Here is a 21,824-nt window from a genome sequence, read left to right as displayed (position 1 = left end):
CAAGTGACTTTAGATACTTTCAAATCTCAAATATCGAACAGAACCAGGGAAATTCAAGTAGTTTTGGATCCTAAATAAGCCTGCGAGTTGAATTAAATGCTAGATTCGAAAATGACCTAAGGAAATCTATGTAACAGTATTTTGGGATTTTTTTTTTTGGAAGATTTTCTGTTGTTTTTGGATTTTTAGATCTAGGAGGGACTTTGAAATTCAGATGTAACAGTATTTTTGGGATTTTTTTGGAAGGTTTTCTGTTATTTTTGGATTTTCAGATGTTCAAAAACTTCTTTTGAATTTTCAGGCGTGTGAAACTTATCAATGAAGGCAAAGGGGGCTGCCTTTTATAGGCAAATTTCAGGGGGGAAGCTTCTAGATTTCACTCACACTTTTTCCTCCTCTTTTATTTTCAGATTTTATTCCTTAGTCCTAAAGTCTTGACCTGCCTAAGTTATTACCCTAAGTTATTAATATTCCAACTACAGTCCTAGTCTAGAAGGTCATAGAAGGTTCTAGCTTCCTAAATTGCCCCTGAAATTTCCTGAAACTACCAAGTCTAGTCAAATTAATCCAGCCTTTTATCCTAGTTAGACTAACCATGGTTAATTAACTATGAACTAGAAACTACTCAGCTATAACCAAACAACAATTAAAAATTGAACTAACTAAACAATTCAACTAATCATGAAATTAAATCTAAGAATCAATAAACTGACAATTAATGGCAATTGAAACTAAAATCAGATTATTAGCAGCAATCATGGATTATTTAATCAAAACCAAACACAAAATCAAACTAGAAAAAATCAAAACATAACAAAATTAAACCAAAAACTAAAACGAAAAAAGAATCAATTAAAACCCTACAATTTCTAAATCAATTAATCATGAAGGACAGTTAGTCAAGCCTAAACAAAGCCCTAAATTAGTCCAAAGCTAGTTGACTCGTTGAAGGAACACAAACTGATCAAACAAATAACATAATCAAAGAAGAGATGGAGGAATAGACGAAATTACACCAAAAAAAACGAGATAGAGGAAATACCTAACGAAATGACCGGACAGAAATCAGCAAGGATCTTCAGCATGTCATGTCATGTCCTGATTCAATCTGAGGCTATTCATGTGTTTTTAACCAAAAACACATAGATAACCTCAGAACGGAACCAAAACCTTGACGAGACTTCAACTGGAAATTTTTGGATTTTAGGGTTAACTAAATTCGAGATCCNGGCAAAGGGGGCCTCAGGGTATTGATTTGGGAGTGGTTGAGGGCGGCGCCGCCAACTTGAGGTGGTGGAGTTTAGGGGCGGCAGGCTAGGGCTTCCATAATCTGAGGCGATATAAGGGGATTTTGGGAAAACAGAGTGTGGTATGGGTATGGGGGAGGGAAGGTGAGGTTGTGGTGTGAATTTGGGCCTGATTGGCCGCCGGCCGCCGCCGTGGGCGATTTCCGGCGGGCGGTGCACGGTGGCCCAAGGCGGCGTTATATCTGAGTGTGTGAAGGTTGTGAGAGATGGCTTGGGAGGTAGGGGGAGGTTAAGACACTTATATATCAAATGTTCCCATAGTTCTGAGCCGTAGGATCATCCAACCTCGACGGCTCAGATTGAATTGATCCAAACTGCGTCGTTTGGTTGGGGTATGGGAAAAGGACCAGACTGGGGCGTTTGGGCTTTGGACCAGGGTGGTTGAGATTGGGGCTGGGTCAATTAAAATCACAGGAGGTCCAATTTGTGGGTCTTTTTCAAATAACTCAATTCTTTGAATTTCTTTTCTCTTTTTTTTCTTTTTCAAATTAAAACCTAAATCCAAATTAGCTTTTAATAAAATTATCCTACCAAATTGATTAGCTCTAAATGACAATTACCACTGATAATTAAATACCAAAATAAAAGAAAGACTACTAAAATTCCAAAATAAAACTAGAGGGAAAAGTAAACTATTGTTGTGATGATTTTTTTATTTTTTGTAAACTCCTAATTACTGATTAATTCCAAAAATATGTAAAATTAAACCCTAAATGCAATGCATATATTTTGTATTTTATATGAGTTAAAATGCACAGATAAAAATGAAAACAATTAATACAAAACGTTAACACAAAAATATGGCCAAATGGCCCTTATAAATTTTGTCATTCATTTAAAAAAAAAACTCAAAACAGTAAAATCTTTTCTATAATCCGAGAGAGATTGAGAGAGAAACTGAGAAAGAGAGGTATACACAGTGAACCGTGGAGAAGTATTTTTCCACTGTTGCAAACGTTAATAGCAAAATAGCTAAATGGTAATGCTCATCAGATTCAGAGGCAAAGCAGCTCTAGCTCTATTCGCTCACAGTTCCATATTTCACTGCAATGGCTTTGGACACCTCCTTTCCTTATACTGTTTCAGATCTCAATTTCTCTACTCAACAACCTCTACCCGTAATCGTATCTCAACCCATTTCTTGATTAAATACCTGGTTGATTCTCTAGGGTTCTCAAGAAAAGAAGCAATTTCTACGTCTTCCAAGCTAACTCCACAGAAAACCATAAAAAATCCCGATTTACTCCTCAATTTCTTGATACAAACCGGTTTTGACGAGACCCAGATTAAAAAATTGGTTTTTCGAGCACCCAGATTGCTATACCGTGATGTTTCCAGAACCCTAATACCCAAACGCCAGTGCCTTGTGGATCTCGGGTTATCCGGGTCGGACCTGGTGAGTGTAATTGCAAAAGATCCTAATATTTTTGAGAGAAGTTTCGATACTCATTTAAGACCTACCATTGGTTGTCTTAGGAGAATTTTGGGTAGCGATGAAGATGTTGTTAAGGCTATAAAGAGAGCTGTTTGGTTGCTCTCTTTTGGTACCCATCATATTATGGAGACTAATGTTTTGTTGTTGAGAAACTATGGTTTTTCTGATTTGATGATAAAAAAATTTGTGCTTAGAAATCCTAATTCTATTACACAAAAGTCTGAGTGGTTTAAGGATTTGTTGCATAGAGTGGAGAAGGATTTCCAAGTTACGCCTGACTCCGCTACTTTTCTACATGGATTTCGTGCGTTAGCCAGTCAAAAGAAATCTACGCTGGAAAAGAAGATTGGATGGTCTGATGATCATATATGTTCAGGAAGCTACCTCATTGTGTTGCTTTCTCAGAGGTTAAAATTGAGAAAGCATTGAATCTTTACATGAAGGAGCTCAGTTTTGAACCTTCTTACTTGGCTTCTCGTCCTGCATTGTTGGCCTGTAGTATGGAGAAAAATTTTGGATGAAAAGAAGCTTGAGAGGAGAAAGTGGGCTCTTTATCCTGTGCTGATGTTAACGGAGTCGAAGTTCATAGACTATTTTGTGCTACCCCTACAAGGATCAGATACCTGATCTGTATGAATCGTACAAAAACTTGTGGCTCCTTAGTTGCTCGAAGATATTCACTTTATATATATTTAACTTATTTTTTACTTTCACTTTTATTTTATTTGATATGATGATGATATGAGTTGAGCTTAAAGAAAGAACTGAGGTTTCATATAGCCGACTCCAACTTGTTTAGGCCTAAGGCGTAGTTGTTGTGTTGGCTCGAAAATGTCCTGTTCATTTTGCATTATTTGATATTGGTTAGTTCTGAAAAGCGAGAAACCAGAAAATGGGAGGTTCTATGTTATCCATTAATTACGGGTGCGGGTGACTCCTCTACCTATTGCATAGGTCCGCTTCCGGTACAAATTGTGTAAAATTTAGGGCGACTCGAAGAAATGGTCCTGAGAGTGGAAATAGGTTGATATCTCTCTCCAGTTGGACTTGTGGTCTATGGAATGGAACTGCTGCTTTGCTTAGTAAGAGTCTTTGTGGACATGATCATTACGAGTTTTGGCTCAACTTGGATATCTTCCCCAGAGACAGCTTTCTCATCTCAGCTTATACAGGTTTGGTTTGGACAAAAGAATGGTTCCTAGAATCAAAATTTATTCAGAACTTTGAGCTGGATTTATGAGGATAAAATTCCTGGTCTCTTTATGAATTCTATACAAAAAATGTAGGATAACACCATAACTCGAGAGCCTCTTTTAAACAAGGTGTATTTATTTCCCCAATCAGTGGTTATCAAAAAAAAATCCCCAATCCGTATTGTTGCATTTGTGCCTTCTTTTTCCAAACTATCTGATTAGTTGTAGCGTTGTCAAAGGTGCGTTTAAAACACGCTTTTGTGGGCGTTTCAGTGTCGTATCAAGGTTCTAAGGTATACTTTTCCTTGCCAATGAGTGTAATCGTGAAAAGATGACACTAAACAATTGATATTTCACTTTATCGTAATTTTTTCAATTTCTTTGTTCATATATTGGTCTTGGACTGCATATACATATTTTTACTTTTTCTCAAGTTGTGCCTTTTTTCATTATAGCCCACACGTTATTTGTTTTGAGATTTTCAGCTCCTATAATTCTCATTTTTAATATCTTTTGGTGTTTCCATCCATCATCGACTCTAAATCAATTACGTATATGTTTCAAATATAAAATTTTGTGTAGGGAAGAGTCATGCCTCATGAATTTAGAATTTTAGATAAAGTATACTTCATTGGATAGAAAGATCAGAAGTTTCAAGAGTTTTGGATGGTCGGATAATGAAATACGCGACATATTCAGGAAACTTTGTATTGCTTTCTCAAAGGTTAGTATTAAGAAAGCATTGAATCTTTACATGAAGGAGCTCAGTTTCGAACTTGCTTACTTGGCTTCTCATCCTGCAGTTTTGGCTTATAGTATGGAGAAAAGGGTGGTACCAAGGTATTCTTTCAATTTGCAACTTTAATTTTGATCAAATCACCCAAAATCTGCTATAAATGATCTCAAATTTAAAATAAAGCTTTCCAGTTTCAAATACCAACACAAATAATCCTCAATCACCAATTTAGTTTAATAATACCAAATAAAAAAAAGATCCACCTTAACCCTCAGGGGTTGGCTTGGTGGCAATTGACTTGAGCCTTGGAGTTTGCTCCCTTTCAAGGTCTCTAGTTCGAAACCCACTGGGTGCAAACAATTTCTGAGGGCCATCGGACTGGGTAAAACCTGACTTAACCGTGGTGCACTTGCGGGAAACTCCTTGCCGAGGGCCTGTGCACCCCCGGGATTAGTCGGGGCTAAGAGACTCGGACACCCGGTGCAAATAAAAAACAAAAAAAAGGATCCACCTTCTCTTTTTCAACACTTTCTAAGATCCAACAATGAAGTTTTAAATTTTTTACAGTAAATTACTAAATCGGTGTTTAAACTAAAAATTTTAACATAAGTTTTCAACATTTGTGATAGGATGATGATATGAGCTGAGCTTAAAGAAAGAAGTGAGGTTTCATATAGCTGACTCCAACTTGTTTGGGCTTGAGGCGTAATTATTGTGTTGGCTCAAAAATGTCCTGTTCATTTTGCATTATTTGATAATATACCTAATTGGTTAGTTCTGAAAAGTGAGAAACCAGAAAATGGGAGGTTCTATATTATCCATTAATTAAGTAGAAAAGCAAGTGAATTAATTACGGTCGGAAAAACATTATTTTACAATGGTGATATATATGCCAGGTTATATGATTGTCTCTATAATGCTTTTTCCTGGTTATCTTGCTGAAATGAGAGGAAACTAAACTACGCTATCTGATATCTTACAATGCTGCCTTATTGAGTTTGTCATGGGTTTTATAATTTATTCTACCAATATGTTATACGTTTGTAGTTCAAATTGATTTGATTGCGAAAGAACTATATTGTCTTTACAAAATAATGGTTTTCCAAGTGATCAAATTGAGAAGCACATACTCAATAAGGAGGATACAAATTGTGTAAAATTCAGGGCGACCGGAGGAAATGGTCCTGAGAGTGGAAATAGCTGAGATGAACTGCTGCTTTGCTTAGTAAGGGTTTTCATGGACATAGCTGAGATGAACTGCTGAGATGAACTGCTGCTTTGCTTAGTAAGGGTTTTCATGGACATGATCATTACGAGTTTTGGCTCAACTTGGGTATCTTCCCCAGAGACAGCTTTCTCATCTCAGCTTATAGAGGTTTAGTTTGGACAAAAGAATGGTTCCTAGAATCAAAATTTATTCAGAACTCAGAGCTGGTTTTATGAGGATAAAATTCCTGGTCTCTCTATGAATTCTATACAAAAAGTGTAGGATGACACAATAACTTGAGAGCATCTTTTAAACAAAGCGTATGTATTTCCCCAGTCAGTATTGTTGCATTTCCAGACCCTACTTGTGGGAACTCACTCGGTTTTTTATTGTTGTAGTATTATTGCATTTGTGCCTTCTTTTTCCTAACTATCTGATTATTTGTCTTGAACATCAGGCGGCATTCATGCTGTTGGCTGAATTAAGAGTACCATATTTACATGTGGAAATGATCATATTTCAACACCAGTTAGCAATGTGTTCTAGCTCTGTACAAGGCAGGTTCAAAGTTTACAATTTGCACCACGGGTCAGCTTATTTCTTTGCTAGTCGCTGCAAGCCCCCTTCTTAGCATTACTTGTCAATTTTCAGTATGTTATATTCAGTGTTTTCTCCTTCTTATAATTATTAAAAGGTAGCTCTGGCTATTTCTTTGCTTTAGATAAAGAGAATGAGAGATACCCCTTGAGTATCTTTAACCATAATGCTATCTCTTTAGCTTTCTTGATTCCAACCTAAAAGAACAGTTTCTTTAGAAATTCTTTCTCTCTGGTGCATGACAAAAGAAAGTATTACTACTATTTCTTTCTTCTATCTCATCTGAATTTTATCTTGTACCATTTTGCATGAGTCGTTAGCTGTGACACTCTACTGCCATATGGAGAAGTGTAAATAGGCAACATATGAGCTGCTTTTTTGAGATCAGTTGGACTGCATTCTGCAGTGCATTGCTGAAAGAAGGGCAAGTTCTGTACACAGTACACCAGAAACCGTAGTGAGACACGTCCAAGAATGTCTACTGTAGAGGTGCTACGAAGCCTATAGCTTGTTTAGCCAAGCTTCTAAAATCTGTTTATTTTGAAAAGTGCTTTATTCAAGAGTGGTGCGCTTGGCTAATCAATTCGAAAAGCACTTTTGAGCAGTGATTAGTGTTTGGCTAATCAATTTGAAAATCACTTTTGGACAGTAATTAGTGTTTGGTCAAGCTAATGTATTTTTCTCAAAAGTGCTTATCAAAAAAGTATTTCTGGGGAGAAATTACTTTTTTTTTTTTTCTCATAAACTGTTTTTGCTTCTACTCAAAAGCACTTTTTTTTGTTCAAAAAGCTTGGCCAAACACCTAAACTTTGAAGAGAAAAAAAATGCACTTTTGTCCAAAACTAAAGCTTGGCCAAACAGGCTAGCTTGAAGCAGGGGGAGTTTAGGCGAAGTGAAATATACCGTGTCTGCAGATTTGCAGATTTGGGGCCACATGTCCAAATCATGTTTTTTTGGCTATGTACATAATAATATACTTTGATAAATGAAAATTATTTAGTTACCAAAGAAAAGTCAATTTAAAAGATAAATTGTCCTTAAAGTGGGATTAGTAACCTAAAAAAGGTGTTACTTGCTGCATCATATCATCATCATTACACTATATTGAGTGTTATAAATAGAATTTTATTTAAGGTGAATATTTATATTTAGAGAGATTTTAGGGACTATTACGTGGTGGCTAAGTCACTCTTTCCCTATAAAGAGAGAGGTTCTATTCCATTGTAATTTATCCCAAATTAATAAGAATTCTTTCTCTCTTATTTTTTCATTACACGTTATCAGCACGAGACTCGACCATCTAAAGAAGCTCTTTGAGAAGACTAAGCAAATATGGATATCTCACAAAGTAAACTTGGAACAAAGTTTAATTGTAAAAATATATGTTTAATTGACTCATGTACGACACATACTATCTTCAAAGAGAAGAAATATTTCTCTCATTTAAGTATGTGTAAGGCATATGTTACTGCAATTTCTGGTAATAGTAATCTAATTGAAGGCTTTCGAAGAGCTACTATAACTCTGCCTATGGGAACAACGCTTATCATAGATAATGCAATATTCTCCTCCAAGTCCAAGAGGAACTTGTTGAGCTTTAAAGAGATTTGCCGAAATGGATACCATATTGAAAAAATAGATGAGAATAATCTTGAATTTCTCATAATTACCAAAAATGTCTCTGGCCAGAAGAGGGTTATTGAGAAGTTCTCATCTTTATCTTGTGGCCTGTATTGGACAAAATTAGTGCAATTGAGGCACATTCTATCGTAAACCAAAAGGTTATTAAATTCAATACTTTTGTACTTTGGCATGATCAATTGGGACATACCTGGATCAATTATGATGAGACGGATTATAGAAAACCCAAATGGACATCCATTAAAGAATTTAAAAATTCTTTTAAATAATGAATTTCTTGCACTTCTTGTTATCAAGGCAAGTTAATTATTAGACCATCACCAACAAAGCTCGGGATTGAGTCCCTTGCGTTTTTGGAACGTATATACGGGGATATTTGTAGACCTATTCATCCACCTAGTAGGTCGTTGGATATCTTATGGTCTTAATAGATAAATCTTCTAGATGGTCTCATGTGTGCCTATTGTCATCTCACAACCTCGCGTTTGCAAAATTAATGGCACAAATAATTTGATTACGGGCATAATTTCCCGATAATCCAATTAAGTCTATTCGACTTGATAATGCTGCTGACTTTTCATCCCAAATATTTAATGATTATTGCTTATCAATTGGGATAAAAGTGAAACATCATGCAGCTCATGTTCACACTCAAAATGGCTTGCAGAATCTCTGATTAAATATCTGCAATTAATAGCAAGACTGTTACTTATAAAAACGAGATTGCCCACTTCTGTTTGGGGTCATGCCATTTTGTATGCAGCAATACTAGTTCGCCTCAAACCGATAAATTATCATAAATATTATCCGTTGCAATTAGTTGTGTGTCATGAACCTAACATATCCCATTTAAGAATTTTTGGATACGCAATGTATGTGCCAGTAGCACCGCCATTTCGCACCAAAATGGGTCCCCAAAGAAGGTTAGGAATATATGTTGGATTTGAATCACCCTTCATTATTCGCTACCTCGAAACATTAACGGGGGATTGTTCACTGCTCGATTTGCATATTGTCGATTCGATAACACTTTTCCCAAAATTAGAGGGAGAAAATGATGAAACCAAACGGAAAATTTTGTGGAAAAGTCCATCATTGTCTCATCTTGATCCACATGTCTCTATTTGTGGAAAAGAGGTGTAAAAGATCATTCATTTACAGAGAATAGCAAATCAAATGCCAGATGCATTTACAGATCTGACAGGATAACAAAATCACATATCCCTGCAGAGAATGTTTCAATTCGTATTGATGTTCCCGTTAGACAATCTTCTAGTGTCATAACTAATGACTCAAAAGCACGCCTAAAACGTGGCAGACCATTGGGTTGTAAGGATCGGAATCCTAGAAAGGGAAAACAAATGATTAAGATGACACTACGAAAGAGTCTCATGAAGAAATCTACGATTTAACCAATCCCGAGATTCACGAGGAAATCACTGAGCCCGACTCAAGAAAACAAGGAACTATCAATAAATCCAATCAATATTGAGACAGATTTTGAATCGACTAGATATAGTGGTGGATTATGTCTTTGCATATAATGTTGCATCTAGCATTATGAAAGATATTGAGGATCTTGAACCTCAATCTATTGGAGAATGTCGACAAAGGCGTGCTTAGCCAAAATGGCAAGAAACAATCCAATTTGAGTTGGATTCACTTGCGAAACGTGAAGTTTTTGGGCCTGTAGTCCAAACACCTAATGGTGTTAAGCTTGTTGGCTAAATGGGTCTTTGTACGTAAGAGAAATGAGAAAAATGAGGTACAAAGATATAAAGAACGCCTTATTGCACAAGAATTTTTACAAAGGCCCGGTATCGATTATGAAGAGACATATTCCCCTGTATAGATGCAATAATATTTCGTTATCTCATTAGTTTTGCTGTCCATGAAAAGCTTGACATGTATTTAATGGATATGGTTACAGCCTACCTTTGTGGATCACTCGATAATGAGATATACATGAAAATTTTCGAGGGATTTAAAATGCCTGTCGCATATAATTCGAAGTCTCAGGAAATATTTTCAATCAAATTGCAAAGATCTTTGTATGGTCTAAAGCAATCAGGACGAGTGTGGTATAACTGTCTTAGTGAGTATTTATTAAAGGAAGGTTATATAAATGATGCCATTTGTCCATGTATTTTTATAAAGAAAACAACATCGGAATTTATTGTACTTGCCGTATATGTCGATGACATAAACTTTATTGGAACTCCTACAGAACTCCAAAATTTGCAAATTTAATATTTGGCAAACGGGCTACACAGAAAAGGTATTGAAACGGTTTTACATGGATGGATAGGAAGATTGCGATGTTCAAGAGTTTTGGATGGTCTGATGATGAAATACTCGAGTTATTCAGGAAGCTACCGCTTTGTATTGCTCTCTCAGAGGTTAGAATTGAGAAAGCATTGAATCTTTACATGAAGGAGCTCAGTTTTGAACCTTCTTACTTGGCTTCTCGTCCTGCATTTTTGGCCTATAGTCTGGAGAAAAGGGTGATACCTCGGATGCAAGTTTTGAAAATTTTGGATGAAAAGAAGCTTGAGAGGAGAAAGGTGAGTCTCTATTATGTTCTGACCTTAACAGAGTCAAAGTTCATAGACTATTTCGTGCCGCCCTACAAGGATCAGATACCCGATCTGTATGAATTGCACGAAAAAACTGTAGCTCCTTAACAGTTTTGGTTTACTTTTGGCACTTAAGGTGCTGAGATCTTTCTAAAATTGTAAGTAGTAGTTCAATAATTTTGTGCTTTTCTTTTTTCAGTTTATATTCTAAAAAGCCACAGACGGTGTTGCCAAAATTCATTCCTGGAATTGGGGCATAGTTTACTGAAACACCTTCCTCGTATATACAAGTTTCAACTGCTCTGAGCTATATGCAAGTTTGTTCCAGAAGATAAAGTTAAATACTTTTTCTGTTGATTAATTCATTGGAAAGTTCTTTTATCTTGTCTGAGTTTGATCCTGTAACATTTTGCACGAGTGGTTTAGTAATCTATCCATTTAAAAGGTCTTGATTGCAGGTTAGTCCCTTATCTTTTTACATCTAAAGAAATTTTATTGTATCTTGCTTGCTTTTAGTATGTGTCTTATCTTTAATGTGAAAATGTTTTTTCAATTTCATACTTTCTAGTCCTTGAGATGATTTAGTACTCCTACTTACCCTGTTATGTAACAACAGCAACAACATAGTAAAAATTCCATTAGTGGGGTCTGGGGAGGATAGAGTGTACGCAGACCTTAACTTTACCCCGAAAGGGTAGAGAAGTTACCCTGTTATGTACGTACGTAAAAAAAAAAAAAAACTCTTATTTGGCCTTGGAAGCTTATGGTTTAGGAGAATCACAACCTCATTATTTGAGGTATGTCTCTCTAGAATGGAGATTAGAGTCGGGGAAAACAACACATTGTTTAGGGGTCGCTTGGTAGCCGGTTAGGGGAAAAGTTATTCATGTATTAGGGGTAACATAACTTATACCATGTTTGGTAGCCATTAGTTATTTTGTAAAAAATTCAGCATAACTAATACCATGTTTGGTTGGCATTTTACAATTCTACATAAATAATACATGTATAAGTTATGAGTCAATCTGTGTGTTATTTTATGCGGGGGAGAAGATGGAATAACTAATACATGTATTAGTAATACATGGATAAAATACTGAAATGACAAATTCACCCCTATCAATTTACAAATCATTGCCATTTTCTCCAGCAAACTTTTCATTGTTCGTTTTCTACCGCAAATAACAATCTTGTACTATGATATTTTTGAATTACTAAATAAAGTGTGTAACAATATAGCAAGAAATTCAACCAAAATCCAAGAAAGAATTATATACACTACAATTAGCATGACCTTTTTTTTGAATTTCACGTGCACTACTCAAGGACTAATCCTTGCATAACTAATGCATGCATAAGTAATCCCTGCATTACTTATTCTTGCATAACGAATACATACATAACTAATACCTGCATAACTAATACATGTATAACTAATACCTGCATAACTTTAACCGGCAACCAAACGACCCCTAAGGACAAAGCTAGTGAGAACTTCAATTATTTTATTAAGTACCACCTATTTCTCACCAGTGCAAATATCGAGTATTTTGCCTGCAAAGTTTAAGTATATAGAAAGAAATCATCTAACTTGTGCAGATACACGCCGCACAAGGCTCAAGTATATGTAAAAGAAATCATCTAATGTTTTTTTGGAAGCAATAGGTTTTTCCTAAATCCAAAAAGCAGTCCATCAAACTAAACCAATTCATCAACAACCAAGTATGGACTTTCCAAACCACATGGTAAGTTGATGTCCACTTCCAATTAAAATGGTAATCGCCTAATTATGAGCTAAGTTGATGGCTATTCTACTGTAAGCTGAGACAATACCTACTTTTATTTTCTAAAATTATGACTCAAATATCCTAGAGTTGTATAAAATATATGGAAGCTTTAGTACGTAAAATATCTTTATATATATATAAACCCTTAAAATCAAAGATAAATCCTTGAAAAGAGTTGATAAATTGCAGAAGAACGAAATTGGGTTGTGAAACATTTAGACAATAGCATCCACTATTTTTGTTCGAACTATACATATAAAAAGAGGTGAAATCCCTTTTATATTTGTCTCGGGTCCCAGGGCTTTGGTTCAGGGGTAAGGACGGTGCTTCAAAATTCCATACTCGATTGTCTTTGGTACTTTAAATTTATGGTGATCGTTGGAAGCGTTCTTTAAAATTCTGATACAGAGCTATTTTTTTAAAACTTTTCTTAACGAGGTCAACATATAAACAATGGTGTAAAAAAAAGTCCATCTGGCATATTTATTCCATTTCCCAGACTACGGATACCCACACGAAATGTCTCATGTAAGAATTGGAGAAAGATAAACTCAGTATGCTTTGCTTATCAATAAATAAATAAATAAAATACAAGTAATTAAAATGGCTAATTAGCAAGATTTTGACAACGTTTCAATTGGAGTAATTGTGGTCAACGCTTTTTATGTTCACATTGAGATCACATTAGGGACATGATATCCATTAACTTTCCAAATAGTGCTCCTGCTTGCAAAAAGAAAAGAAAAAGAGATTACTATAGTGCCTAGAAGCAGAAATCTTTTCATTCTCTTAAGTCCCAAGAGAAATAGATAGAGAGTCATGTATGGTCCAATGAATCTAAATGACATTTTTGGTCTTGGTTCTTATCTATTCAAGTTACTGTGGGTGTATTGGGGAAATTTTATTCATATTTATAAAGGTGAAGTGTCAAGACACATGGATTGGTCAAATGGTCAAAGAATCATGATTAGTCACGAGACAGGGGTTACAAAAAATATGAGCAAAAAGAGATGAAGAGGCACGGGACATCAATTAAGAAGCACAACGCCCATACCTATTTAAGCCATTTATATCCGAGAATTAAAAGGAATGAATCTGGCCATATAAAGGAATGCTGATGCGACATTTGATGGGCATTAAATACTAAATACGTTAGAGAATATATTTCTTATGTAATGATTGTGTAACGGAGCATTTAATACATTTAATGTCTCATAATAACCTCATTATAATTAGAATAGAACGGATATCTTCAAAAGTAGCTATAAAAAGGGAGATATACGATCAGTTGTGGATAAAAAATATTGGGGAATAACATATTGATTTATTTTCTCTTAATTATCATTTTACTCTCCTTGATTACTTCTTTTCTCTACATTTTCTTGATTATCAATAACCCGAGTTCTTCTAAATTCTAGCTTTGACTGAAATTCTATTTTTTGGTTAAACAAATTGGTTCCGTTGCCGGGACTCTGATAATCTATTTCCTCTTTGCTTAACTTTCCTTGTTACATCAACTATGTCGAACAACAATGACAACATCCAAGGAAATCAAGAAAACCAGACAAACCAACAACTTCAAGGAGATCTGCGAGACAATAATGCATTAGTTCCTTCTCCACAAGGTTCTCCACGACGATCTCGTGAAGGAACTCCTGAGGGATCTCACACAGATGGACAAGCTCAATTTGAAAATGCTGAAGCTATGGATGAAGCTTTACAAAAACTTATCGCTACTCAAGTCAACAAGGCTTTACAAGCTTTTGTTAGTCAATTACCTGCTGCTCCGCCCACACCTGCTCCGAATAACAATACTTTGGAGGATCCTCATTCTGGACTGGTTAATTCAGGTAGCGGTGGAATCCCCAGTGAAACACAGGAGGGAGAACCAGGTAATCCCGTTAATTCTAATTTACAAAGTCTAGTACTAACATTGCAGAAACAGCTCAAGGAGCAAGGTGACCGCATAGAGCAAATACCCGGGGTATCGCCCGTGATCAAAGGGGTAGATGTGGATAAATATTTTCAACAGCCCTGGAAGCTAAGTGCAGCCCCTCTTCTAATTCCAAAGAAGTTCAAGATGCCTGATATTCCAAAGTATGATGGGACAACGGACCCGCGAGATCACGTTACTGCATTTACAACAGGCGTCAAGGGCAACGACTTGACTAAGCAGGAGATTGAATCAGTCTTGGTCAAAAAATTCGGTGAAACGCTCACCAAAGGAGCGTTAACATGTTATTCTCTTTTACCTAAAAATTCTATAAATTCTTTTGCTGAGCTTGCAGATTCTTTTATCAAAGCACACTCGGGAGCTCAAAAAGTTAAAAAAAGAATGGAAGATATATTCAAGATCAAGCAAGGGGACTCAGAGTTACTGAGAGAATTCGTGGACAGATTCCAACGGGAAAGAATGACATTACCACGGGTACCTGACAATTGGGCAGCCATAGCTTTTGCAAGCAATTTGAATGAGAAAAGTTCAGAAGCTACGAGGCGACTCAAGGAAAGCCTTCGAGAATTTCCAGCAACAATGTGGAATGATGTTTACAACAGATATAGTACGAAGATGAGGATTGAAGAAGATATTATTTCACGACATAAAAAAGAAGAAAAAGTAAGCTTAAGGCGTGCAAAAAATGAAAAAAGATCTGGTAAAAACAGGTACGAGCCATATATGAGACCTGTGGGAAGAGACTCACGATCAAAGCCAGACAATCAGAGGTACGATCATAGATCAAGGAATAAAGAATCAGTCTCGACCTCAAGATTTGGGAATGATCGAAACACACGCGGATCACGAGACGNATTCAATCTTGCACTTAATTATTTGATTGCTTGATCACCAATTGAATACTATCTACGAATCTAGGATTGAACTCGAGAGAGGGAATTCTAGATTGCATATAAGATTGAGTAGAGCAAGATCTTAACTCTTAGGGGGAGCGAATTTGCGGTTAGGATAGGAATATACCTAATCGCCTTGCTTGGTTATTATACGGGAATTATAATTGCGTTCTTGTTAATCCTAATTCCATAGGAATATAGGCGTTAGGTTAGCTTGAATAGGCGAGTTGTACTTCGGGAGAAGGCTATGAGCAATATTAACCCTGTCAATCAATAAACAAGATAAATTAATTAGACGATTTAAGTGGAAAACTCAACGGGATTGTTAGCTAACCCATAGCTCTAGAATATTCACTCATATTGAATTCGTCTCTGTAATTCGCCAACTTATTTTCTTTGATCTCTTAATTTGTTACTCTAGTTTAATTTTAGTTAAATATTCATACGTTAGGATTCGCTTGAATAGATTAATTGTTTGGTTTAATTTAGTTGATAGTTAATCACAAGTTCCTGTGGGTACGATATCTGGACTTACAATCCTATATTACTTGTCGACCACGTATACTTGCGTGTGCGTTTGGGAGCAACAAGTTTTTGGCGCCGTTGCCGGGGACTTAGAAATGAACTATTCTACTAGATTGGATTTTTACTTTTTGCCTATTCATGTTTTTATTTTTTATTTTTATCTTAGTTTAATATTTTACTATCTTTGTTGATATGGCATCTTGGAATGATAATTGGTCGAATATTGGTTATTCTTATTTTGGTGATCCATGTCCATATTGCGGAGGGCCACACTTTGGGCAAAATTGTGCATCTCAATCTGATGTGTGGAATTTTTGTAATGTGTGTGGTTGTCAAGGTGGCCATTGGGATGGTTGTCCTAATTCTTATTATCCTTCTAAGAGTTCTTATTATAATGTCTCTAATAATGTTTATGAGTGTAATAGGAGCAAGAAGTGGATGATATGGAAGGCATGGATCGTATTATGGACTTGATGAGGCAAGTAGCCGAGCAACAAGATGAAAATCGAAAGGCTTTACAAAGAATTAGTGAAGCAATCATGAGAATGATGGCTGAGGCGGAGGAAGTGGCTGAAGAGAGAGAATTCCCACCAGAAGAAAATTTTGAAGAAGCAGATGTAGTGAGCCAATCTTGGCTAGGGGAACAAGCTCAACTAATAAAATCTCATGAATTTCTACGTGATGGTCTTTCAAATATGACAGAACAACTAATAGAAGGAAGAACTGAGCTCAGACAAGAGATAAACCAATTTGGCTTAGATATCCATGACCTGCACGATCAATTGAATTAAAAGGTTGAGGCGTCTGATGCCCTACAACCAATTATTGTGGATACTGGTCAACTTATGGAGCAGAAAGAGGAATTCCAACTATTTGACCAAAATATTATTAATGATGCCAAGGTTGACGAAGAGCTCAAAATTAAGGATGTTAAAAATAATGCAATTTTGGAGTTAGAGCGTATTGGACCTCATTCTAAACATTTTTCAACGTTGTGTTTGGTTGGTGACATGGGAATTGATCCATTCGAGCATATAGAGGAGTCAATGGATGAGGAACAAAGTGTTTATATTCTGAAATTTGCGATGCCAAGGAGACAAAACGACATTCCTCACTTAAGGGCCAAGAAGTGAAAGATGCGATATCTATTGCTTGGTTCCTTTATTTTCACACCACCGCCCCAGGAACGTGACAGAAAAATTGATGCAAAACTGGGGGCACAATTCATATCCTCAAAGTGGAAGGAAAAGTTGTGAAAGTGATAGCGTCGTGCCGCGACGTTAAATAAGGCGCTTGTTGGGAGGCAACCCAAATTTTTTTCTTTTATTTTATTTTATTTTACTGTGTTAATATTTTTTTTTGTAGTATTATTTTTGTATTGTGTAGGAGTACGAGCATGGAATCAAAGCTAATAGGCATGTGCAAAAGCGAGCAGGTGGTTGAAACTAAGTGTGAGGTATCCGTACAAGGGATCATATCAGGGAGAAGTCTGAGTATCCCGTGAGCTGCTAATTCTTCAGCCTTTGGCCTACCAGGGAGTTTCTTTTACCCTCTTGTTATTTTTAGTATGCATTGAGGACATTGCACCATTTTAAGTGTGGGGTGAGGAGATTGTCTGGGTGATTTTCTGGGCTATGTTAGCTTAGTTATATTACTCGTTCTTAGTGTAGTAAGTTTTTTTTTAAAAAAAAAACGAAAAAAAAAATTGGGACTTTTGCCGACGATGGATCTCCTAGACAGTTTTCTTGAGGGACTAAAGTCTCTTAAAAAAAAAAAACCAAAAAATATGTCTTTTAGCTTTCTTTAGGTAGTAATAATCCCCCGTGGTTTTTCTTTGTGCAACGGTTCTTTTCCATGGAATGTAGTTTGAACCGGGTAGTAGTTTTTTCTTTTATATTTTTTTTAATTTTTTTGGGTAGATTAGGAATTTAGGGAATAATGGAGGAAGAAAGATGAGATTTCTAGGCGCCCTTGACTTGTTTGATAGTAGCATATTTAGGCTTTGGCATGTGTAGTATCTTCCCTATGATTTAAAATTATTGATGATGTCTTGCTTAGTTGGATAGCATGTCTTGTGATGCCTATGTCTCGTTATCTTGACTTGTGTTCACTTCGTGCTTAATGCTTAATATCTCGTGGCTCCGTGAATACTTGCATTTGTTTGAGAGTCGGAATGGGATCATCCTTAATGAGTCATGTGCCATGTGTGGTGAGGTTTTTGTGTAGTCCATGTATTGTGCTTGTGTCTAGAACTTGCCCGATTTGTGAGTTGAAGCGAAATTTAAGGTGATGTTCGGTTTGAAAATTGATTTTAGGCTTTCTTTGATCTTTTTGAGCTTAATTGCTTACCACAAATAAAATTTATCCCTAGTCAACCCTTTTGAGCCTATAGACTTTTATTTGGCACCCACATTACAAGCCTATATCCTTTTTGTTCTTATTTAATATCTTTGATCCTTTTTCCTCTTAAAGCACTTTAATTGTGAGATGTGCGCTAAAAGAAGTAAGAAGGAACTAAGTGTGGGGTGGCTTTTGAGTGAAACCAATAAAAGGAAGAAATGTGCACTTGTTTTGTAAAATAATACACAACTAGCGGAAATTGAAAAAAAAAGAATAATCTGAAAAGAAAAAAAAAGAGATGAATACATTGTTGTCTTGTTCCTGCTAGTGGGTATGAATTAATGTAGTGCTTAAAGAAGAAGGGAGCATTTTGGGGTGATATTGTTTGTGAAAGTGAAGTGGATTGAAGAATTTGCACTTAAAGTTGATTATGTGGTGTGTTAAAGTGCTTAGGAGGGTTAGTCACTATTCCTAAATATATCCTACCCGTCCCTTAGCCCACATTACAACCATGAAAAATACCTAATTGATTTTAGATCGAGCGAGCCTACATTAGTAGAGATTTACATTAAGGGCAAGCCTATGGTACCAATTACATGCATGTGACTTCTTTTGTGAGGGTGAGCGATATTTTCTTTTGATATATATGAGTCCTTAAAATATATGTGAGCATGAGATTCGAATGTGTGGATTCAACTTGCTCTCTTGCCTTGGTTGTGAGGGCACATGGTTTCATGAGGGATAGGTAACGTTATTAAACTTCTCTACGACGTTGGGTGTTCAAGCCATGAGTGCATTGTGACATTGAGTCGGTTTTTGAGGCTAGGATTGTTGTGAGCATATTGTCTTTGTTTGAATACTTTTGAAGAATGACATAAGTAAAGGGAAGTGTATGATGATTGCATATGCTAGAGTTTAATTGTTGCTATCAACCATAATCATTGGTGTAGTGTGCTTCAAATATGTTAAGTGCTCATAGATAGAGTAAATTTTTGGTTAACTCGAGGACGAGCAACGTTTAAGTGTGGGGTGTTGATAATAGGCGAAATCTAGGTGATTTAGCTATTGTTTATGCTTCCGCTTAATTATATTCCAATAACATAATACGGTTAATTGATGAAAAATAGGCTCTAATTGTGATTTGTATACATTGCAGGATGAGGAGCTTATATGGTGCTTTCAAGAGGTTATTGGAATGATTTAAGAGCAAAAATGACCCCTCGGAGTTAAGTGCGCGCAAGGACGAGACAAGAAAATGAAAAAAAATTAGCCCAGATGCGCGAAGAAACGCGCGAAGTCGTGCGGTAGTTCGCGCGTGTTAGGGAGCTGAGGCAGAATGATGCGCGAAGTTACGCGCGAAGTCATGCGTGAGCTCGCGCTAGTCACCCAGGAAAAGTGTCCTTTTTCACATTGGAGAAGGTATAATTGTTTGGGCCCAACCCTACTTGGTATATATACATGAGAGAACGTTTTTAGAGTAATTTTGGACGGGGAAGGACGCCACTTTTGGTGATTTCTAACATACTTTGGAGGAGAATTCACGTGGGCCAACACACACCACGCTTGGAGGAGGCTTCTAACTAGTTTTTCTTCTCTTCTCTTCCTTTAATTTTATAGTTTATTAGTTCTAGAGTTTTGGGTGCTACATGAACGTTGTAGTTTGAAGCTTGAATTGTTCTTATTATTTTATCATATTGGTTTATTTATTCAATCTTGCACTTAATTATTTGATTGCTTGATCACCAATTGAATACTATCTACGAATCTAGGATTGAACTCGGGAGAGGGAATTCTAGATTGCATATAAGATTGAGTAGAGCAAGATCTTAACTCTTAGGGGGAGCGGATTTGCGGTTAGGATAGGAATATNTTGTGAGCATATTGTCTTTGTTTGAATACTTTTGAAGAATGACATAAGTAAAGGGAAGTGTATGATGATTGCATATGCTAGAGTTTAATTGTTGCTATCAACCATAATCATTGGTGTAGTGTGCTTCAAATATGTTAAGTGCTCATAGATAGAGTAAATTTTTGGTTGACTCGAGGACGAGAAACGTTTAAGTGTGGGGTGTTGATGATAGGCTATAATTACGTATTTTAGTCGATTATTACACTCTAATTTACAGCACTTTAATTGAGTTTGAGCTTTAATCGCTAGTGTTTTGCACTAATTGTATGTTTTATGCCTTGTAGGAGTGATTCCGAGCTATATAGATGTTATGGAATGAATTCAAGTGATTTGGAGCTTTAAAGTTTGATTAAAAATTCAAGGAATTAAGCCGGGATCGTGTTTGGGGGTCAACGGATGTTAGTTAGAGCGAACGAAGACTTCAGTAGGCAGATTGCGCACTGTCTAGTAAAATAGACATAACTTTTCGTTCAGAACTCCATTTTGGCTCCACAATATATGGTTGGAAAGCTGACTCAAAGGGCTACAACTTTCATGTTTTATATTTTTCCAAATTCGGAACGGAACAGGGTAAAAAGTGCGCGCCCAGATGCACGGCCGCGCTAGTTTTAGCGCGCCCAGAAACAGAAAGTCAGCCAATTAGCGCGCCCAGATGCGCGGTCAAATGCGCTGCAGCGCTAGTTAAGCCCGAGAAAAGTGTCCTTTTTCACATTGGAGAAGGTATAATTGTTTGGGCCTAACCCTACTTGGTATATATACATAGGAGAACGTTTTTGAGAGCAATTCTTGACCAAGGAAGAGCACAGAGCCGCCGTGGAGGCCGGGTTTCATCTTTTCTTCCACCAACTTAGTCTTTTTATGTTTCTTTTATGATTTGTTGTTTTGCTACCATGTCTATGTGGAGCTAAACTTCACGTTCTAGGGTTGTGGTTCTTTTATGACTATTGCTATTCGGATATTGATTTTGATTTCTTAGTTTACCATATTGGTTTATTTATTCAATCCTGCACTTAATTATTTGATTGCTTGATCACCAATTGAATACTATCTACGAATCTAGAGTTGAACTCGAAAGTTGGAATTCTAGATTGCATATAGGATTGAGTAGAGCAAGTTCTTGAACCCGGGCCTCGGGGAACGGATTCGCGGTTAGGATAGACATATACCTAATTGCCTTGCTTGGTTGATTTACAGGAATTATAAATGCGTTCTTGTTGATTCTAATTCCATAGACATATAGGCGTTAGGTTAGCTTGAATAGGCGAGTAAGAACTCGACAGATTCTTATGAGCAATATTAACCCTGTCAACCAATAAACTAGATAAATTGGTTAGTCAATTCAATTGAAGAATAGAATAGGAATGTTAGATAGCCCATAACCCTAGATCGTTTTCATTACATTGATATCATAAAAATCTGCTCTTTTCCTCTATTTAAAGTTCATTATTTGTTTTTATTTATTTTAATTAGTTTAGAATCAAATACTTCTTGGTTTAATTCTTGTATAGATAATTAGGATAGTCTAATTTAGTTAATAGTTGATCATAAGTCCTCGTGGGTTCGACATCCGACTTTTAGTCACTTCATTACTTGACGACCGCGTATACTTGCGTGTGCGTTTGGCCGCAACAAGTTTTTGGCGCCGTTGCCGGGGACTTAGAATACTATTCTACTAGATTGTAGTTTACTTTTTGTTCCTACTTCTAAGTTTAATTTTTTTATTT

General features: G+C 36.3%; 1 protein-coding gene and 1 long non-coding RNA gene across 2 annotated transcripts; both read left to right on the top strand.

The window, feature by feature from the left end:
• Positions 1 to 2,163: 2,163 nt before the first annotated feature.
• Positions 2,164 to 11,004, top strand: LOC109209963. The gene is made up of 5 exons (XM_019373328.1): positions 2,164 to 3,170; positions 3,784 to 3,914; positions 4,158 to 4,228; positions 4,660 to 4,775; positions 10,425 to 11,004. The coding sequence occupies exons 1-5, from the start codon at positions 2,284 to 2,286 to the stop codon at positions 10,798 to 10,800; spliced, it is 1,581 nt and encodes a 526-aa protein (XP_019228873.1). The 5' UTR covers positions 2,164 to 2,283; the 3' UTR covers positions 10,801 to 11,004.
• Positions 5,106 to 6,738, top strand: LOC109209961. The gene is made up of 2 exons (XR_002065467.1): positions 5,106 to 6,198; positions 6,336 to 6,738. It is a non-coding gene; the product is annotated as an uncharacterized LOC109209961 (long non-coding RNA).
• Positions 11,005 to 21,824: the final 10,820 nt, after the last annotated feature.

Source organism: Nicotiana attenuata, unplaced genomic scaffold, assembly GCF_001879085.1.
Source record: "Nicotiana attenuata strain UT unplaced genomic scaffold, NIATTr2, whole genome shotgun sequence".
Classification (NCBI taxonomy): domain Eukaryota; kingdom Viridiplantae; phylum Streptophyta; class Magnoliopsida; order Solanales; family Solanaceae; genus Nicotiana; species Nicotiana attenuata.
Note: the sequence above shows the minus strand (reverse complement) of the source record. Positions and strands in the feature narration are given on the sequence as shown.

What these genes read in the sequence shown, in the direction of transcription:
- LOC109209963 (XM_019373328.1), top strand. Translation starts at nt 2,284, where the DNA reads ATGGTAATGCTCATCAGATTCAGAGGCAAAGCAGCTCTAGCTCTATTC. An exon ending in TCTCATCTCAGCTTATACAG is followed by an intron (nt 3,915 to 4,157) that starts GTTTGGTTTGGA and finishes CTATCTGATTAG; the next exon opens with TTGTAGCGTTGTCAAAGGTG. An exon ending in TGTCGTATCAAGGTTCTAAG is followed by an intron (nt 4,229 to 4,659) that starts GTATACTTTTCC and finishes GCTTTCTCAAAG; the next exon opens with GTTAGTATTAAGAAAGCATT.